The 17,180-nt window shown below is 54.6% G+C and overlaps 1 protein-coding gene across 18 annotated transcripts in view; it reads right to left on the bottom strand.

Annotated features, from left to right (window-relative positions):
- Positions 1-17,180, bottom strand: part of MEF2D (myocyte enhancer factor 2D) — a 102,671-nt gene that overhangs the window by 47,374 nt on the left and 38,117 nt on the right. For all 18 annotated transcript variants that reach the window (XM_077192131.1, XM_077192123.1, XM_077192139.1 and 15 more), the window contains one exon: positions 6,376-6,690. In XM_077192131.1, coding sequence (XP_077048246.1) covers positions 6,376-6,429 — 54 coding nt within the window. In that variant the 5' untranslated portion in view covers positions 6,430-6,690. The remainder of the gene's footprint in view (positions 1-6,375; positions 6,691-17,180) is intronic.

Raw genomic sequence — 17,180 nt, 5'->3', positions numbered from 1 at the left:
CTGCTGCCCCTCCCCAGCACCTCCCAGAGATAATTAAGCAGTAATGAGATTCTGCTCTAATCGCCTCGGCCCCTGGGAAGCGCTGGGCTGGTCCCTGTGCTGCTGTGGCCGCCACGTGCGCCCGCTCTGGGCTCTCACATCACACCAGCAGCACCCCAGAGCACTCTGCTCAAATGGAATCACCTGAGGGCAGCTCCTTTCACCGACAGCTCCCCCTCCCCAGCAGCATTCTGCCCTTCTCAGCCACCCAAAACCTCTGCTGGGGGGCAGCTCCCAGCACCAGGAGCTGGCAGTGCCACAGGTGGGAGCCAGCTGTGCTTCTGCTCCTGCAGCTGTGGCAGGACAGGCTCTGAAACCAAAACCTGGTATCTCTGCCCCCTTCCCCAACAGGACCTGGTATCTCTGCCCCCTTCCCCAGCAGGACCTGGTATCTCTGCCCCTTTCCCCAGCAGGACCTGGTATCTCTGCCCCCTTCCCCAGCAGGACCTGTCTTCCTGACCCCCTTTGCCAGCAGGACCTGTCTCTGCCCCTTTTCCCAACAGGACCTGTCCCTCTGCCCCCTTCCCCACCCAAACCTGTCCCTCTGTCCCTTTTCCCAACAGGACCTGTCTCTCTGTCCCCTTCCCTACAGGACCTGTCCCTCTGTCCCCTTCCCCACCAAAACCTGGCCCTCTTCCCCCTTCCCCACCAAAACTTGTCCCTTTGTCCTCCTCCCCAACAGGACCTGTCTCTCTGTCCCCTTCCCTAACAGGACCTGTCTTCCTGACCCCCTTCCCCACCAAATCCTGTCCCTTTGTCCCCTTCCCCACCAAAACCTGTTTCCCTGCCCCTTTTCCCAGCAGGACCTGTCCCTCTGCCCCCTTCCCCACCAAAACCTGTCCCTTTGTCCCCCTCCCCACCAAAACCTGTCCCTCTGCCTCTTTTCCCACCAGGACCTGTCCCTTTGTCCCCTTCCCTAGCAGGACCTGTCCTTCTGCCCCCTTCCCCACCAAAACCTGTCCCTTTGTCCCTTTTCCCAGCAGGACCTGTCCCTCTGTCCCTTTTCCCACCAGGACCTGTCCTTCTGCCCCCTTCCCCACCAAAACCTGTCACTCTGCCCCTTCCCCACCAGGACCTGTCCCTTTGTCCCTTTTCCAACCAGGACCTGTCCCTCTGTCCCTCTTTCCCCACCAGGACCTGTCCCTCTGTCCCTGCTGGGGTGGCCTCCAGGCTCTGCCTGACCCTCCAAGCAGCTGGAGGAGCCCCAGCAGGAAAACACCTGAGGGTCTCCACCAGAACAAAGAGCCCAGGGTTGTTCCTGCAGCCACAGAGCCAGGGACAACCCGGCCAAACCACACCTTGATGGGCTCAGCCACCAAGACTGGAGGCAGTGAGGTGAGGCTGAGATGTGGGGTTCAAACCATGGGGCAGCTCTTGGCTTTGAAGAGCAGGGACAAAACATGGTTTGGGTTCTGCCCTCGAGCAGTGAAGAGTGTGGGGTCACCTCCCCCAAATCCACCAGCAACCTGGGCACAGCTCAGCAGAACACAAACCACCAAATCACCCCTGTAGAGATGAGGGGATGCTCCCTCTGCAGACAGAGCCCTCCCTATTGGCACCATCTTGCAGGGGAAAAGCAAAGATTTGCCCTTTAGCCACCACATCACACAAAAGCATCACCCACCAGGGCTTTGTGCATCCACTCATGACCTGGGACAGAAACCTCAAACCTCCCCTGACACTGTGCATGAGCCTCATCTAGAAGAATTAACCTTGTAAGTCTAAGAGGGTAATCAAATCTCATGCTCCAGGGCCTAAGCCGATCACCAAAGGGGTCAGGAAGGAATTACTGCCCCACACTAGCAGGGATTTTTTGCCTTTCCCCTGATGTAAAGCATATTGGCAGTTGCCAGAGTCAGCAGCCTGGCCCTGAAGGACTGATGGCCTGATCTGTTGTGGCAAATCCTCTGCACTAATTCCTCTAATGACATTAGTGACTCTTACTTGCTCCTCTCCTCCCCTGGGTTTGGCTGCTGCTGGAATTCACACAATCACACACTGGGCTGGGTTGGAAGGGATCTAAATGCTCATCTTGTCCCACCCCCTGACATGGGCAGGGGCATCTTCAACTATCCCAGGCTGCTCCAAGCCTTGTCCAGCCAAATATTGCCAAATATTGCCAAATATTGCCAAATATTGCCAAATATTGCCAAATATTGCCAAATTGGTGAGAGGGGAGAGCCTGGGGTTGGGGCCTTGGACATTTCCAGGGATGGGGCATCCACAGCTTCTCTGTGCCAGGGCCTTCCCATCCTCACAGGGAACAATTTTCTCCTGATATCCAACCTAAATCTCCCTCTTTTCAGTTTAAAACCATTCCCCCTTTGTCCTGTCACTCCAGGTCCTTCTCCAAAGTTCCTCCCCAGCTTCCCAGAGCCCCTTTAGATCTCCATGGAGCCTCCTCCAGGCTGAACAGCCCCAGCCTGGCTCCAGAGCAGAGGGGCTCCAGCCCTCAGAGCAGCTCTGTGGCCTCCTCTGGACCCACTGCAGCAGCTCCACGTCCTGCTGGAGCCTCTTGTGGCCACCACCACTGGGGAACCCCTCATTCTCCAGGGCATCCCTGCACTATTCCCACTGCTGTCCGCCCCAGGCATGCCAAGGAGACACCAGGATATGCCAAGGAGACACCAGGATATGCCAAGGAGCCACCAGGACGTGCCAAGGAGCTGCCAGGATATGCCAAGGAGCCACCAGGACATGCCAAGGAGCTGCCAGGATATGCCAAGGAGCCACCCAGGAATGCCAAGGAGCCACCAAGGAATGCCAAGGAGCTGCCAGGATGTGCCAAGGAGACACCAGGTCATGCCAAAGAGCCACCAAGGAATGCCAAGGAGCCACCCAGGAATGCCAAAGAGCCACCCAAGAATGCCAAGGAGTCACCAGGACATCCCAAGGAGCCACCCAGGAATGTCAAGGAGCCACCAGGACACCCCAAGGAGCCATCAGGGCATCCCAAGGAACCACCAGGGCATGCCAAGGAGCTGCCAGGATGTGCCAAGGAGCCACCAGGGCATGCCAAGGAGCTGCCAGGACATCCCAAGGAGCCACCAAAGAATGCCAAGGAGCTGCCACGACATGCCAAGGAGCCACCAGGTCATGCCAAGGAGCTGCCAGGATATGCCAAGGAGCCACCAAGGAATGCCAAGGAGCCACCAGGACGTGCCAAGGAGCCACCCAAGAATGCCAAGGAGCCACCAGGACACCCCAAGGAGCCACCAGGGCATGCCAAGGAGCTGCCAGGACATCCCAAGGAGCCACCAGGACATCCCAAGGAGCCACCAGGACGTGCCAAGGACAGTGTCTGGCACAGCTGGGGCATCCAGCCCTGCATTCCAGCAGCTCAGGAGAGCTGACACTCAGCCAGAGCAGGGGGAGAGCTGCCCTTGGGGCAGGGCTGGGTTGAGGATGGTCCCAGGCTGGGTTTAAGGCAGTGAGGGTGCTCCCAGGCTGGGTTTAGGGCAGTTCAGGATGCTCCCAGGCTGGGTTTAAGGCAGTGAGGGTGCTCCCAGGCTGGGTTTAGGGCAGCTGAGGAGGTTCCAGGCTGGGTTTAAGGCAGCTGAGGATGCTCCCAGGCTGGGTTTAAGGCAGTGAGGATGCTCCCAGGCTGGGTTTAAGGGCAGTGAGGATGCTCCCAGGCTGGGTTTAAGGGCAGTGAGGATGCTCCCAGGCTGGGTTTAAGGCAGCTGAGGAGGTTCCAGGCTGGGTTTAAGGCAGTGAGGATGCTCCCAGGCTGGGTTTAAGGCAGTTCAGGATGCTCCCAGGCTGGGTTTAAGGCAGTTCAGGATGCTCCCAGGCTGGGTTTAAGGCAGTTCAGGATGCTCCCAGGCTGGGTTTAAGGCAGTTCAGGATGCTCCCAGGCTGGGTTTAAGGCAGTGAGGATGCTCCCAGGCTGGGTTTAAGGCAGTTCAGGATGCTCCCAGGCTGGGTTTAAGGCAGTGAGGAGGTTCCAGGCTGGGTTTAAGGCAGCTGAGGGTGCTCCCAGGCTGGGTTTAAGGCAGTGAGGATGCTCCCAGGCTGGGTTTAAGGCAGTTCAGGATGCTCCCAGGATGGGTTTAAGGCAGTTCAGGATGCTCCCAGGCTGGGTTTAGGGCAGTTGAGGATGCTCCCAGGCTGGGTTTAGGGCAGTGAGGAGGTTCCAGGCTGGGTTTAAGGCAGTGAGGATGCTCCCAGGCTGGGTTTAGGGCAGTTCAGCTGGCAGCCTGCAGCACACATCAGCTCCTCATCACTGACCCACAGCAACAGCAGGAGAGGGAGGGGAGTGAGAAGCCAGAGGTGGCTCTGGGGACACCTCAGTGCAGCCTTGCAGCTCTTAAGGGGCTTAGCAAACACACACACAGGGACTTCTTACATGGGGAGATGGTGGTGGGACAAGGGGCAGAGTTTCAAACTGAAAAAGGGGGGATTTAGAGGGGATATTGGAAGGAAATTTTTCCTGGGAGGGCGGGCAGGCCCTGGCACAGGTGCCCAGAGCAGCTGAGGCTGTCCCATCCCTGGCAGTGCCCAAGGCCAGGTTGGGCAGGGCTTGGAGCAGCCTGGGACAGTGGAAGGTGTCCCTGCCATGGCAGGGGGGTGGGATGAGATGGACTTTTAAGATCCTTTCCAACCCAAACCATTCCATGGTTCTATGAGATAAAATGACACAGGACACTTGTGACTCTGGGGATCAGATCCTGGCATTGCATGGCCCAGGAGAGTGCAGCAAGAGGCTTCTGCCCCTCTTTACAGCTCCTCCCACAGTGGATGGAGGAGACCCCACTGCCTGCAGCAATCCTTTATCGTGAAATGTCCCATCTTCCTGTATGTTTTCCTGTATGTCCTTTTTTCCCAAAGAAAGGGAGCAGTGAAAATTGATTGCAAAGCTGTGCTGCTGACCAATTTACCAATTTACACCCCATCTGATGGGGATGGCTGCTGGGAAGCAAAGCAAGATGTGCTGCACTGGCTTGGAGAGCGACGCTCCCGTGCTGGGTTTTGGAAGAACCAGCCCAGCCAGGAAAAACCAGGGTCCCCCAGCCCTGGGAAATGGGATTTGGGGACACCTGATGTCAGAGATGCACTAAAGCCATCATCACACCCAGCCATGCAAAAAGCAACTCCTGCTGCCAAATCCCACCCTCAGCAAGGGTCTTCATCTCCAGCCAGGGCTGAAGAGCTGCTCATCCCTCAGGAACACCCCATCACTCAGCTGCTGCCTCCTTCCTTTCCCCAAGGTCTACCCAGCCATTCCCCTCCAGCATTACCAATTATTTTCCATTTGTCTGAACAAGGCTCCAGTCACTGCAGATCCCTCACTCCCCCTGTGCACCCCATAAAATACACTCCAGATCCTCCAACAACCCCTAAGGCTCTGTTTCCTCCTCATGATGGATCTAAACAGCCCCAGGAGCAACTGGGACATCAGCAGAAAGAATTTGATGCCCACCCCCAGCCCCCATCACCACGTGAAGCTATAATGAGGAAAATCTGCCATTTCCTATTGTTTTGCTGAGGAGCAATAAAGTGGTTCACCCAATTCTGTTCTCTGACACTCTTTAAGGATTAACAATATATCCACATGCTTTTTTTGCTGTTTTTTTTTTTTTTTCTGTTTTTCTGGAGTGAAAGTGGCAGGAAAGAAGTGTGGCAGGTCATGCTGGACTAAAGGCAGAGGCTTGGATCTGCTGAGCCAAACTCCAGGAGCACAGAAAGCAAAGGGAGCTGCCTGGAAGTCCTGTGGTAATGGGAAATACATGGCCAGAGTCATCCCTGGGCTGGCAAAGTGCTGCTGCTCCACCACTCCAGTTGAAGGAACATGGAAATTTGGGAATAATCTGCTGGTTTTTGTTTTCCCTCTGAGATACATGAATGCATTCCTACACACATGCACATGCGTGTCTCGGGCTTGGCTTCAAAAGAGCCCCAAGGAAAAAAGCCCTGGAGTCATTTAAGTCTACAATTGAGGGGGGGGAAAAAAAAAAAAAAAAGGGAATAATTGGAGTTGTTTGCGTTCAGCAAAATGGATACTTGTTGTGGCTGTTTATGATTGGAAAAACCACATGGAAAATGTCAACTGAAATATATTTTCTGCGAGACAAAAATAAGAAATAAAAAAAAAAAACAGGGGGGGGGAACTAACTAAGTGGGGAAGATACTTTCTTCTGGAAAAGCACTTAGATGGAAAGAGCTCCAAGAGCTCCAAGGCGAGGAGGAGCAACGCCTTGGTCCTGGATCCGCCTGGATCCGGCCTAAATCTCAGCTTGTTTTATGGACTGGGAAAAGCACGGCTCTGGTAGCCCTGGAGGGATGGGAATGGGTGATTCTGGAGCCCCAGGGGCAGCAGGGACACACAGCACTGACCTGCCGGTTGCGCTCGTCCGTGATCCGCTGGATCTGGATCTTTTTCCTCCCCATCTTCTCGGGAAATCCTCAGCGCAGCCGGGACCACTGGGGCTCAGCGAGGGGAGCAGCAACCCCACTTTAGAATGCTTGCATCAAAAAGCTTTGGATGGGGTGGGGGGGCTTTGCTCTCGGATGGAAAACAAACCCAAAAAAAGCCAAAACCAAAAATATAAAAAAAAAAAAAAAAGTTGGCGCAGCTCCGTGCTCAGTTCATGGTACCGTCCTGCACAGGCAGATCCAGCGGGGACGAGGAGGCAGCAGCTGCTCAGAAACCTGCACAGGACAGAGACAGCAGTGAGACTCTGCTCCCAAACCCCACACAGGCCCAGAACCCAGCCAGATCCCAGCCCTAGGCCAGAGTGGGCTCTGCTGCTTTGTCCCAGCCAGCTCGGGGCCAGGAGAGCTGCAGAGGGATTTATGGATTTATTTATCCAAACTGGTCTCCAAGAAGCCCGAGGATGGAGGCCAGGAACACACATGGCACAGGACACACGATGCTGGGTGAGGAGGAGGAGGTGGCAGCAGTGAGCCCCTGAATCACTGCTCCTCTCTGACACTCCAGACTTTTTTTTCTTTTCTTTTTTTTTTGCTCTTAATAAAGTCATAAGCAGTCGAGTGGCTGGTGATTAGCTTGGGCAATTTAAATCCGTCTCCAGTTTCTGCACTAATCTCCAATTTGGAATTTTTAAAATGTCTTTCTTTGATTGCTTGAAAGGAACCTCATAACCAGGCACAGAAACCCAATTCTTGTAGGAAAGGAGGACTCTGAAGGCAGCTGAGACAGCCTGGCCTTCACTGGGCTCAGCCACAGGGTGTTTCCATGGATCTGGGGCTTGGCTTGTGCCCAAAACTCTCCCCAAAGGGATGAGTTCTGCAGCTCTCAGGGGCTCCCACGTGAATCTGCATCCCCCAGCAGCAGAGGCTGCACCCAGATGTACCAGGGCACCTCCTGGCACAGCCCCCCAGCCCATCTCATGCCATTTCCCAGCACTGTGCTGCACTGCAGGGACAAAGAGGGAACTCCAGCCAGTTCATTTTCCACAGGTATGTCCTTCTCCCTGCTCTGAGCAGCTGGGTAACAGCAGTGATAACGCTGCATTTAAGGCAAGGTGCCCTGTGCCAAGACCCAGGCAAAGGGAAAAGCCAGTCCCAAAATAGCTTCCTATCTGCCAAAACTTGGCAGCCCCCAGCCTGACACAAAAAGCATTAAAAAAAACCCAAAAAAACCAGGTTTTTCTCCCAAATTCAAAGCAGCAGCCACAGCCAACCTGACCAAGCTCCTCCTGCTCCTCTCCCACCCCAGAGCACCCCCAGACCCTGCTGAAGACCTTGGCCCCATCCTTCAGCTCCTCACCAGACCATGCTCCAACAAGAAACCCAAATGGTCTCACTACCACACTCAGTTTTGGGGTTCACTGAGTCATGTGAGTCACTTCATCTTTTTCTCTGCTTTTTTTTGGGGGGGGAAGTTAATCATGGTGCATCATGTTCTGTGGTTCCCCATCCTGACACCCACAATTTGCCCTCCAGGGAGGATGAGGTATGGGGAGGCCAGGAAGAAGACCAGAGAGACAAAGGGCAGCAAAACCTGGTTTTTTTACCCATAAATCCCATCAGTAAAAGACTCTTTGCAAGGACAGATCATACAGGGATGGCATTTAATTCTTAAGTAATTATTTACCAAAAGAGGTGCATGTTTCCTTCCCAGCAGCAAAATGGGAGCAACCATGCAGCTGTGAGGAGCACTGTCACCATGGGGAACACTGAGCCAGTGCTAGGGGCATCCTTTGGCTGCTGCTGCCCATCCCACCATGGAAAGCCCCAAAAATACAAGTCCCAGAGCATCACCAGCTCCAGAGCATCACCAGTTTCAAGGTATAACCAGCTCCAGAGCATCACCAGTTTTGGGGCATCACCAGTTTCAAGGCATAACCAGTTTCAAAGCATCACCAGTTCTGGGGCATCACCAGTTCTGGGGCATCACCAGTTCTGGGGCATCACCAGTTCTGGGGTATCACCAGCTCCAGAGCATCACCAGCTCCAGGGCATCACCAGCTCTGGGGCATCACCAGTTTTGGGGCATCACCAGTTCCAGAGCATCACCAGTTCCAGAGCATCACCAGTTCCAGAGCATCACCAGCTCCAGGGCATCACCGGTTCTGGGGCATCACCAGTTTTGGGGCATCACCAGTTTTGGGGCATCACCAGTTTCAAAGCATCACCAGCTCTGGGGCATCACCAGTTCCAAGCATCACCAGTTTTGGGGCATCACCAATTCTGGGGCATCACCAGTTTTGGGGCATCACCAGCTCCAGAGCATCACCAGCTCCAGAGCATCACCAGCTCTGGGGCATCACCAGCTCTGGGGCATCACCAGCTCTGGGGCATCACCAGTTTCAAAGCATCACCAGTTTCAGAGCATCACCAGTTTTGGGGCATCACCAGTTTTGGGGCATCACCAGTTTTGGGGCATCACCAGTTTCAGGGCATCACCAGTTCCAAGCATCACCAGCTCCAGGGCATCACCAGCTCCAGAGCATCACCAGTTTCAGGGCATCACCAGTTTCAGGGCATCACCAGCTCCAGGGCATCACCAGCTCCAGGGCATCACCAGTTTCAGAGCATCACCAGTTCCAGAGCATCACCAGCTCCAGAGCATCACCAGTTCCAGAGCATCACCAGCTCTGGGGCATCACCAGTTCTGGGGCATCACTGCTCCAGCTCACACCATGTGAGCATCCCTCGAAGGTCAGTGATAAAGCAAGACCCAAAAGGAAAAGAAGGATTTTTATTTCATCCACCTGGAGCATCCTCTTGGTATTTCCCTCACTTTGAGCCCACCCAGGAGAGACCCCACAGCCCAAAGGCTCAGAACCAGGGTGAGGATTTTGCACACACACCAAGAAATTTTGGAAGAGGGGGAACTTTTTGTCGGGTTTGCTTTGCTGCTTTTCCCTTCAGAGTCGCCACTTCTCTAAACTGGCTGAAAAATATTCACCTTCAACATCTTCAAAACCACCAGCAGCAGCACAAAGCAGCAACAGCTCCACAACCAGACACAGGGCAAGATGCTAATTCTTTCCGTGTGCTGCAGCTCTTGGACAGAGAAAGCCTCTGAAAGACAGCGGATTTACTGTCCAAACCAGAGAGGAACTCTCCAGAAGCAACAATAAACACTGCAGAACAACGGGCAGTAAATTTCAACTGAGTGAAAGGAAACATATTTTAACACAATTTCGTTGTGGGACTTGTTCACAGGATGCTATGGCAGCCAAAAGCTGCACGGTGCTCTAAGAGATGAGATGGGATGAGGATGGGAAAAAGGCCCAGGGCTGCTCATCCCTGCCCTCAGCTCCACACCAGCTGCTGTTTCTTACATGGCAGCAGTGAATTTCCAACCACATTCCTCTCCCCAGGCCACAAACACAGCCCAAGTGTTTCAAACCAAATCCCCTTTTTCAACCACCAAACCGGGTTCCTCCTGCTGCTCTGAGTCCTGACTCTGCATCCTCAGCACCTTGGGGACAATGGTCCCAGCCTCAGGGTTTTTTGGTGCTGCTGGATAAAGTTTTCCACAGGAAAAAGGTGATTTGACAGGTTTTTGCTCATCATCATGGGGAGAAAAGGAGCTGCCATGTGATGCTCTTGACCCCTGTACCCTGCAGGAGAAGGAAAAAACCCCATGGGGAGGGCAGCCCTAGGATGGGGTGAGGAGCAGGGATGGAGAAGAGCACAGAATGTTTGCTGCCCTCCAAATGCACCTGACAGAGGGGATTTCAAACCCCTCCCTTTTCTCTTCATGGAATTGGGGTTTTGGGGTGACTTCATTTGTTTTTAGGTTGGGTTTTTTCCCCCACCGTATTTTTAAACCCAGGTATTTTCACGTTTCCTGCCCAGGTGGCTCTTTCAGAAAGTCCAACCACTGGTTTGAGTTTCTGAACAGCAGCTGGAAGGGCAAGAAACCTGGAGAGCTGCCCTCATCTCTGCTGGCCCTGCTGCTGCTGGGGCTCAGCCCCAGCCCAGGAGGATCCCTGGAGCTCCCTCTCCCTCACCACCACATTGCTTTGGCTCCCTCACTGCCCAGCCTGAGGCACCCAGAGCACCCAGGACCCTCCTCTGTGCTCAGGTGGAATTCAAGCACCTGAACCAACACCCAGATCACCCAGGACCCTCCTCTGTGCTCAGGTGGAATTCAAGCACCTGAACAAGCACCAAGATCACCCAGGACCCTCCTCTGTGCTCAGGTGGAATTTAAGCATCTGAACAAGCACCAAGATCAGCCAGGACCCTCCTCTGTGCTCAGGTGGAATTCAAGCACCTGAATAAGCACCAAGATCACCCAGGACCCTCCTCCATGATCAGGTGGAATTCAAGCACCTGAACCAGCACCAAGATCACCCAGGACCCTCCTCTGTGCTCAGGGGGAATTCAAGCACCTGAATAAGCACCAAGATCACCCAGGACCCTCCGCTGTGATCCGGTGGAATTCAAGCACCTGAACCAGCACCAAGATCACCCAGGACCCTCCCTCTGTGCTCAGGGGGAATTCAAGCACCTGAACCAGCACCCAGATCACCCAGGACCCTCCTCCATGATCAGGTGGAATTCAAGCACCTGAACCAGCACCCAGAGCACAGGACTGCCACAAGGAGCTGAGCTGCTAAATAACTTCTCACTTTGGGGGTCTTGAATGATTTTATAAACAATAACCCCGCTCATTAAAGCATCATCTCCTCCTTCTCAGACAGCAGCTTCTTCCTTTCTCCTGAGCCTCGTTTTCCAAGGAAACCACGGAGCATCCCAGCTCCCCCACCCTGACAAGGAGGGTCCAAGGGCATGGAAAAGGACCTGCAAATCCGCTGGAAAAAAGCCAGCCCGAGCCTGTGGCACTGGCAGGAATCTCAGGCAGGATCAGGGAGCTGAGCATGAGAAGCTCTGGGCTGGAGGAGCTCCCCCCTCCCCGCACTCAGCTCGCACAAGTGTGACTATCACGGCAATTAGCACACATGCCAATTAACTCCGAGCAGGTGCTGGTTAACTCTGTGCTGAGTAATTCATCCCCGGCTCCCAGTAAATTGCTCCAAATTGGAGAGACAGGCGAGAGAGCAGAGTTAGCATTTTGCAAACGGGAGGGGGGAAAAGAAAGAAAAAGCGCAGAGGAATCTCAGCTGGGAGATGTTTTTACAAAACAAGGAATCTGGGGAGCTGAGCACACAGAGGAGCTGATATCTCTTTCAAGTCTTTATTTCTGGATTTATTTTTTTTTTTTTAATCTGCTGTACAAACTTCTGATCTGGTTCACCTACTTCTAAGTGGTTTCACCTTTGCTTTTTTGCTCAGGCAGCGGGGGGCTCTGCACTGCTCCATAACTCGTCCCTTTTCCAGCCCCACGTTTCTCTGGGCACAAGCAGGGAACGCTGAGAGCCTCACATCCACTTTCTATGGCCGTTTGCTATTTTTAATATACTTTTATTGCATCCCTTTTTAGTTGCTCCTTACTAAAGTTAGCTCGACACACCGCCCCTCTCCAGAGCAAAGGAATTCTGCTGCCCTTCCTTAACACCCCCCTTGCAGTGCTCTGTGCTCTCAGCACAATGTCAGCTGAAAGAAACCAAACCTTGGCCATGCAGCTGCAGAGGCAAGATCAAAAAGATTAATCTGAAAGCTTTAGGAAGATAAATAAAGGCAAATAAACGCATCCTTTCCAAAAAAATGTATTTTCCTTTGGAGCTCTTTGCTTTTTCCCAGCATGTGGCACCGTGCTCCTCAGTGCAGGGACACACAGCAGAGCCAGTGATATGAGGGAGGGCAAAATTGGGATGGGTTGGCACCTGTTCAAGGGATGTTTTCCTGATCTCCATCCCCAAAACAGGCCCAGTGCAACGAGAACATCCTTGGCTGCAAGGAAACCTGCAAAAGGAGCTTCAAAGGACATTGGAAGGTTGGGAAAAGGAGAAAAATGCTGCTGTGAAGACACAGCTCATCTTATGGAGGCACAGAAAGTCCCAGCTTGGAGGGAGAGATGCAGGTGACAGGCATGGCAGGTCACAGCCCAGGCCAGCAGCTGCTCCCTCCAGGCACCCAATGCTCCCACTGAGGGACCAACCCAGCTCTTACCCAAGATTTGCAGAAAACACCTCCCCAAGATGTGTTTCTCCTTAACAGGCTCCATCCCATCGAGGTCTGGCTGAGAGTAAAGGGAGGCTCCTCTCTGCCACAATCCCCCCCCTCTCCCAAGGAACAGGAACTGAATTAATGGACCCAAGCCCCAGCACATTTTGGGGGCTGTCAGGTTTACCCACATACAGAAATGACAGCAATAACTTGTCCCAGCCTTGCAGCTTCTCTGTGGGAAAAAGGTCATGGCAAGGGAGTTTCAGCACACAGCCAGTGGGCAGGTGGGGTACAAGGTGTTAGAGAACTCTACAATGGTCAGATTCTTAAAGCTCATCTCATCCTCCCTCTCTGTCACCCACTCACAGGGACACAGTTCTTCCCAGGACCCCACAAATTTCTTCCCAGCACCCCACAGATTTCTTGCCAGGCCCTTTGGCAGTGGGAAGCCTTGCTCCATCACTCCAGGTCCTTGTTCAAAGTTCCTCTCCAGCTCTCCTGGAGCTCCTTTCCACACTGGATGGAGCTCCAAGGTGTCCCCAGACTCCCCTACAGCCCCAGCTCCCCCAGCCTGGCTGCAGAGCAGAGGGGATCCAGCCCTCAGGGCATCTCCATGGTCTCCTCTGGACTCACTCCACAACATTTGTGCTCTTCCTCCTGAGCTGGAGGCAGCACTGCAGGGGTGTCTCACCAGAGTGGGGCAGAGGGGCACAATCCTGGCCCCTCACAGGCTGTGGGACCAGCTGGGCACAGCAGTGGCTCTCCAGGCTGCCAGCACTGACAGCTGGGCCATGCCCATCTCCTTGTCCACACCAACTCACCCTGTCTGTCCACTCAGGCAGGAGAGCCCAGGTGAGGAATGCAAACCAAGCCCTGAGCTGGCCTGCAGTGGGAAGTGGCTTACACCACACTGAGCCCCTCACTGGCCCTGCTGGGCGAGGGAACAGAGCAAGGGGGGAGGAAGCAGTGATGCTTTGGAGGTGGCAGTGATGCTCTCGAGGTGGCAGTGGTGCTTTGGAGGTGGCAGTGGTGCTTTGGAGGTGGCAGTGGTGCTTTGGAGGTGGCAGTGATGTTTTGGAGGTGGCAGTGATGCTTTGGAGGTGGCAGTGATGTTTTGGAGGTGGCAGTGATGCTTTGGAGGTGGCAGTGGTGCTTTGGAGGTGGCAGTGATGTTTTGGAGGTGGCAGTGGTGCTTTGGAGGTGGCAGTGATGCTTTGGAGGTGGCAGTGATGCTTTGGAGGTGGCAGTGCTGCTTTGGAGGTGGCAGTGGTGCTCTCAAGGTGGCAGTGGTGCTTTGGAGGTGGCAGTGGTGCTTTGGAGGTGGCAGTGATGCTTTGGAGGTGGCAATGGTGCTTTGGAGGTGGCAGTGATGCTCTCGAGGTGGCAGTGGTGCTTTGGAGGTGGCAGTGGTGCTTTGGAGGTGGCAGTGATGTTTTGGAGGTGGCAGTGATGCTTTGGAGGTGGCAGTGATGCTTTGGAGGTGGCAGTGATGCTTTGGAGGTGGCAGTGGTGCTTTGGAGGTGGCAGTGGTGCTTTGGAGGTGGCAGTGATGTTTTGGAGGTGGCAGTGATGCTCTCGAGGTGGCAGTGATGTTTTGGAGGTGGCAGTGATGCTTTGGAGGTGGCAGTGGTGCTTTGGAGGTGGCAGTGATGCTTTGGAGGTGGCAGTGATGCTTTGGAGGTGGCAGTGGTGGCTTTGGAGGTGGCAGTGATGCTTTGGAGGTGGCAGTGATGCTCTCAAGGTGGCAGTGATGTTTTGGAAGTGGCAGTGGTGCTTTGGAAGTGGCAGTGATGCTTTGGAGGTGGCAGTGGTGCTTTGGAGGTGGCAGTGATGTTTTGGAGGTGGCAGTGGTGCTTTGGAGGTGGCAGTGATGCTTTGGAGGTGGCAGTGGTGCTCTGGAGGTAGCAGTGATGCTTTGGAGGTGGCCAAGAGCAGCTGCTGCACCACTCCTGCCCCAAAGCTGCAGCTTTTAGCTCAAGCAGCAGCTGCATGGGGAGGTGAGATGGCCCCACTGCCCCAGCAGCCCCCAGCCCAGCTGAGACCCCTGCACCTGCTGCCAACAGCCACCAAAAGCAGCTGCAAATAAAGAGCAGCTGCAGCTGAGGTCTCTGAGCCTCACCTTGAGGACACCAAGTCCTGCAGTGACACAGAGCAAAGTCACTTCCCCACCCATGGCCAGGCCTGGATCCCATCCCTTAAGGACATGGATTTAGCTCAAGTCACCTCTTGAACCCGCCTGTTTAACTGCACTCCTTGCCTTCCTGTTTCCTTTCTTGCTGCCTCTTGTGAGCTAATTGTTGTTTTTTTAACATATCCTCCATGCTGACACCAAGGACTTTTAGTTTCCTTCTGTGTGGTTTCTGGATCAGCAGGACTGACTTCCTTCTCCTTTGCAAAGCCCCTTCCCTAAAACACACAGCCAGAGCTCATGTTAACCTTGCTCTTCCTCTCTGGCAAAGGCCCTGGCACGGTGCTGGCTGCCAGCCCTGCTCTGCTGTGCCACGGGGGCAGTGCTGCCAGGGGAAATGTGGCCCTCAGGAGGGATGCAGCACCCAGGGATGTGCCTGGCAGGGCAGCAAGGGAGGTGCCAGCGAGTCCCCAGCACCCTGAGGGACTCCAACTCGCCAGCTTTGCATTGTTTAGCACCTCTTTATCTCCAAACCGAGATAAAAACCGCACAAACATGCTCGAGTCTCCTCCAAAGCTTCTATTCTGGTTTCAGGATGATGCTATCTGGGTTCCTGTGTCGAACCTCCAGATGCAGGCAGGGGGAGGGGAGAGGAAGGCGCCCGAACCGTGGCTCCAGAGCAAACCTCCTGCTCAGAAACGCAGCTGCCCGACCCTGCCCGGGGCCAAATCCCGCTGGCCAGGCAGGTGCCAGCCCAGTGCTGAGCTGCCAACCCTCCTGCACCCCTGGCAGGGCTCAGATTTCCCGGGGATGGGCAGCCAAAGCAGCCCCCAGCTCCTCCTGGCAGCTGCAGGTAGCTCAGGGGAGCAGCAGTGAGGATTCAGGATTCAGTGAGGATTCAGGATTCAGTGAGGATTCAGGCAGGCCCCCAAGGAATTGGAAAGACACTCACACACACACACACAGAGATATTCCTGACCCAGATTCAGGCACTCTCCGAAGAAAAGCAGATGCCAAGCGTGCAACCAGCTCTGCTGAGCTGTAACAAAACCTCACATCGTGCCAAGCCCAGCCCTGGCACTGGAGAACTGGTGCTTGCTGAGCAAGGGTGGGTGAAAGGAAGGATTTGGGGGAAATTATTAAACTGGGGTTGATCTTCTCTTCCCCCACATTGTGTGTGCCAGTGTGGAGTCAAACACCAGCACAGGGTGACAGTCCCAACACCAGCACAGGGTGACAGTCCCAACACCAGCACAGGGATGACAGTGCCAACACCAGCACAGGGATGGGGATGACAGTCCCAACATCAGCACAAGTATGTCAGTGCCAACATCAGCACAAGGGTGACAATGCCAACATCAGCACAAGGGTGACAGTCCCAACACCAGCACAGGGATGACAGTGCCAACACCAGTACAGGGATGTCAGTCCCAACATCAGCACAGGGGTGACACCAGCACAGGGATGGGGATGTCAGTCCCAACATCAGCACAGGGTGACAGTGCCAACACCAGCACAGGGATGTCAGTGTCAACATCAGCACAGGGTGACAGTGCCAACACCAGCACAGGGGTGACAGTCCCAACACCAGCACAAGGGTGACAATGCCAACACCAGCACAGGGATGACAGTGCCAACACCAGCACAGGGATGGGGATGACAGTCCCAACATCAGCACAAGTATGTCAGTGCCAACACCAGCACAGGGATGTCAGTCCCAACATCAGCACAAGTATGTCAGTCCCAACACCAGCACAGGGGTGACAGTCCCAACATCAGCACAAGGGTGACAGTCCCAACACCAGCACAGGGATGTCAGTCCCAACACCAGCACAGGGATGTCAGTCCCAACAGCAGCACAAGAACTGGAGGCAGCACCCAAAGCAGGAACCCTGGTGCCCTACAGCCCAGATCACAGTTTCATCCCACACCACAGGCAGCCAGGGATGCCAGCACATGCACAGAACGACCAGCACATCCCAAACTGGGGACATGTTCTGCACAGGCAGGGTGACAGTGACCTTCTCTGCACTGCCAGCACAGCCAAGGACAGCAGAGGCTGGAGGGGACACAGGGCAGGAGCTCCACTGGCAAACCCACAGCCCTGCTTGGTGCTGTCCAAAAGCCAACCAGGGAACCCTCACCCGAGGGAAGGACCCAGTTTCAGGAAGGAAAAGCCTCTGGGACCAGGACAAGCAGGGCCTTGCAGCCCCTCACACCACTTGGCTTCCCAGAGAGGCAGCTGGTCCTCTCTCCTGGAGATGCTACAGGGAGGGAGGAGCCACTGCAGGGCTTGGAGTTAAACAGCAGGGCTTGGACAGTCCCCTACTAAAGGGACCTTCAGAGCACCCTGAGAACAGCTACCAAAGGTGATGCAGCTGCCAGATTAAGCCTCATGACCTTGAGCAGTGACCTTGGTGGTGGCATCCTTGCAGCAGAGGTCACCCTGAGCCTGACTGTGCTGTCCCAGGTGGCTCAGCAGCTTCTTCAGGTGTGCCCATCCAGGCTGGGAACCCTGCAT

Source organism: Agelaius phoeniceus, chromosome 31, assembly GCF_051311805.1.
Source record: "Agelaius phoeniceus isolate bAgePho1 chromosome 31, bAgePho1.hap1, whole genome shotgun sequence".
Lineage (NCBI taxonomy): Eukaryota > Metazoa > Chordata > Aves > Passeriformes > Icteridae > Agelaius > Agelaius phoeniceus.
The sequence above is the reverse complement of the archived record's forward strand: the minus strand, read 5'-3'. Positions and strand labels throughout refer to the sequence as shown.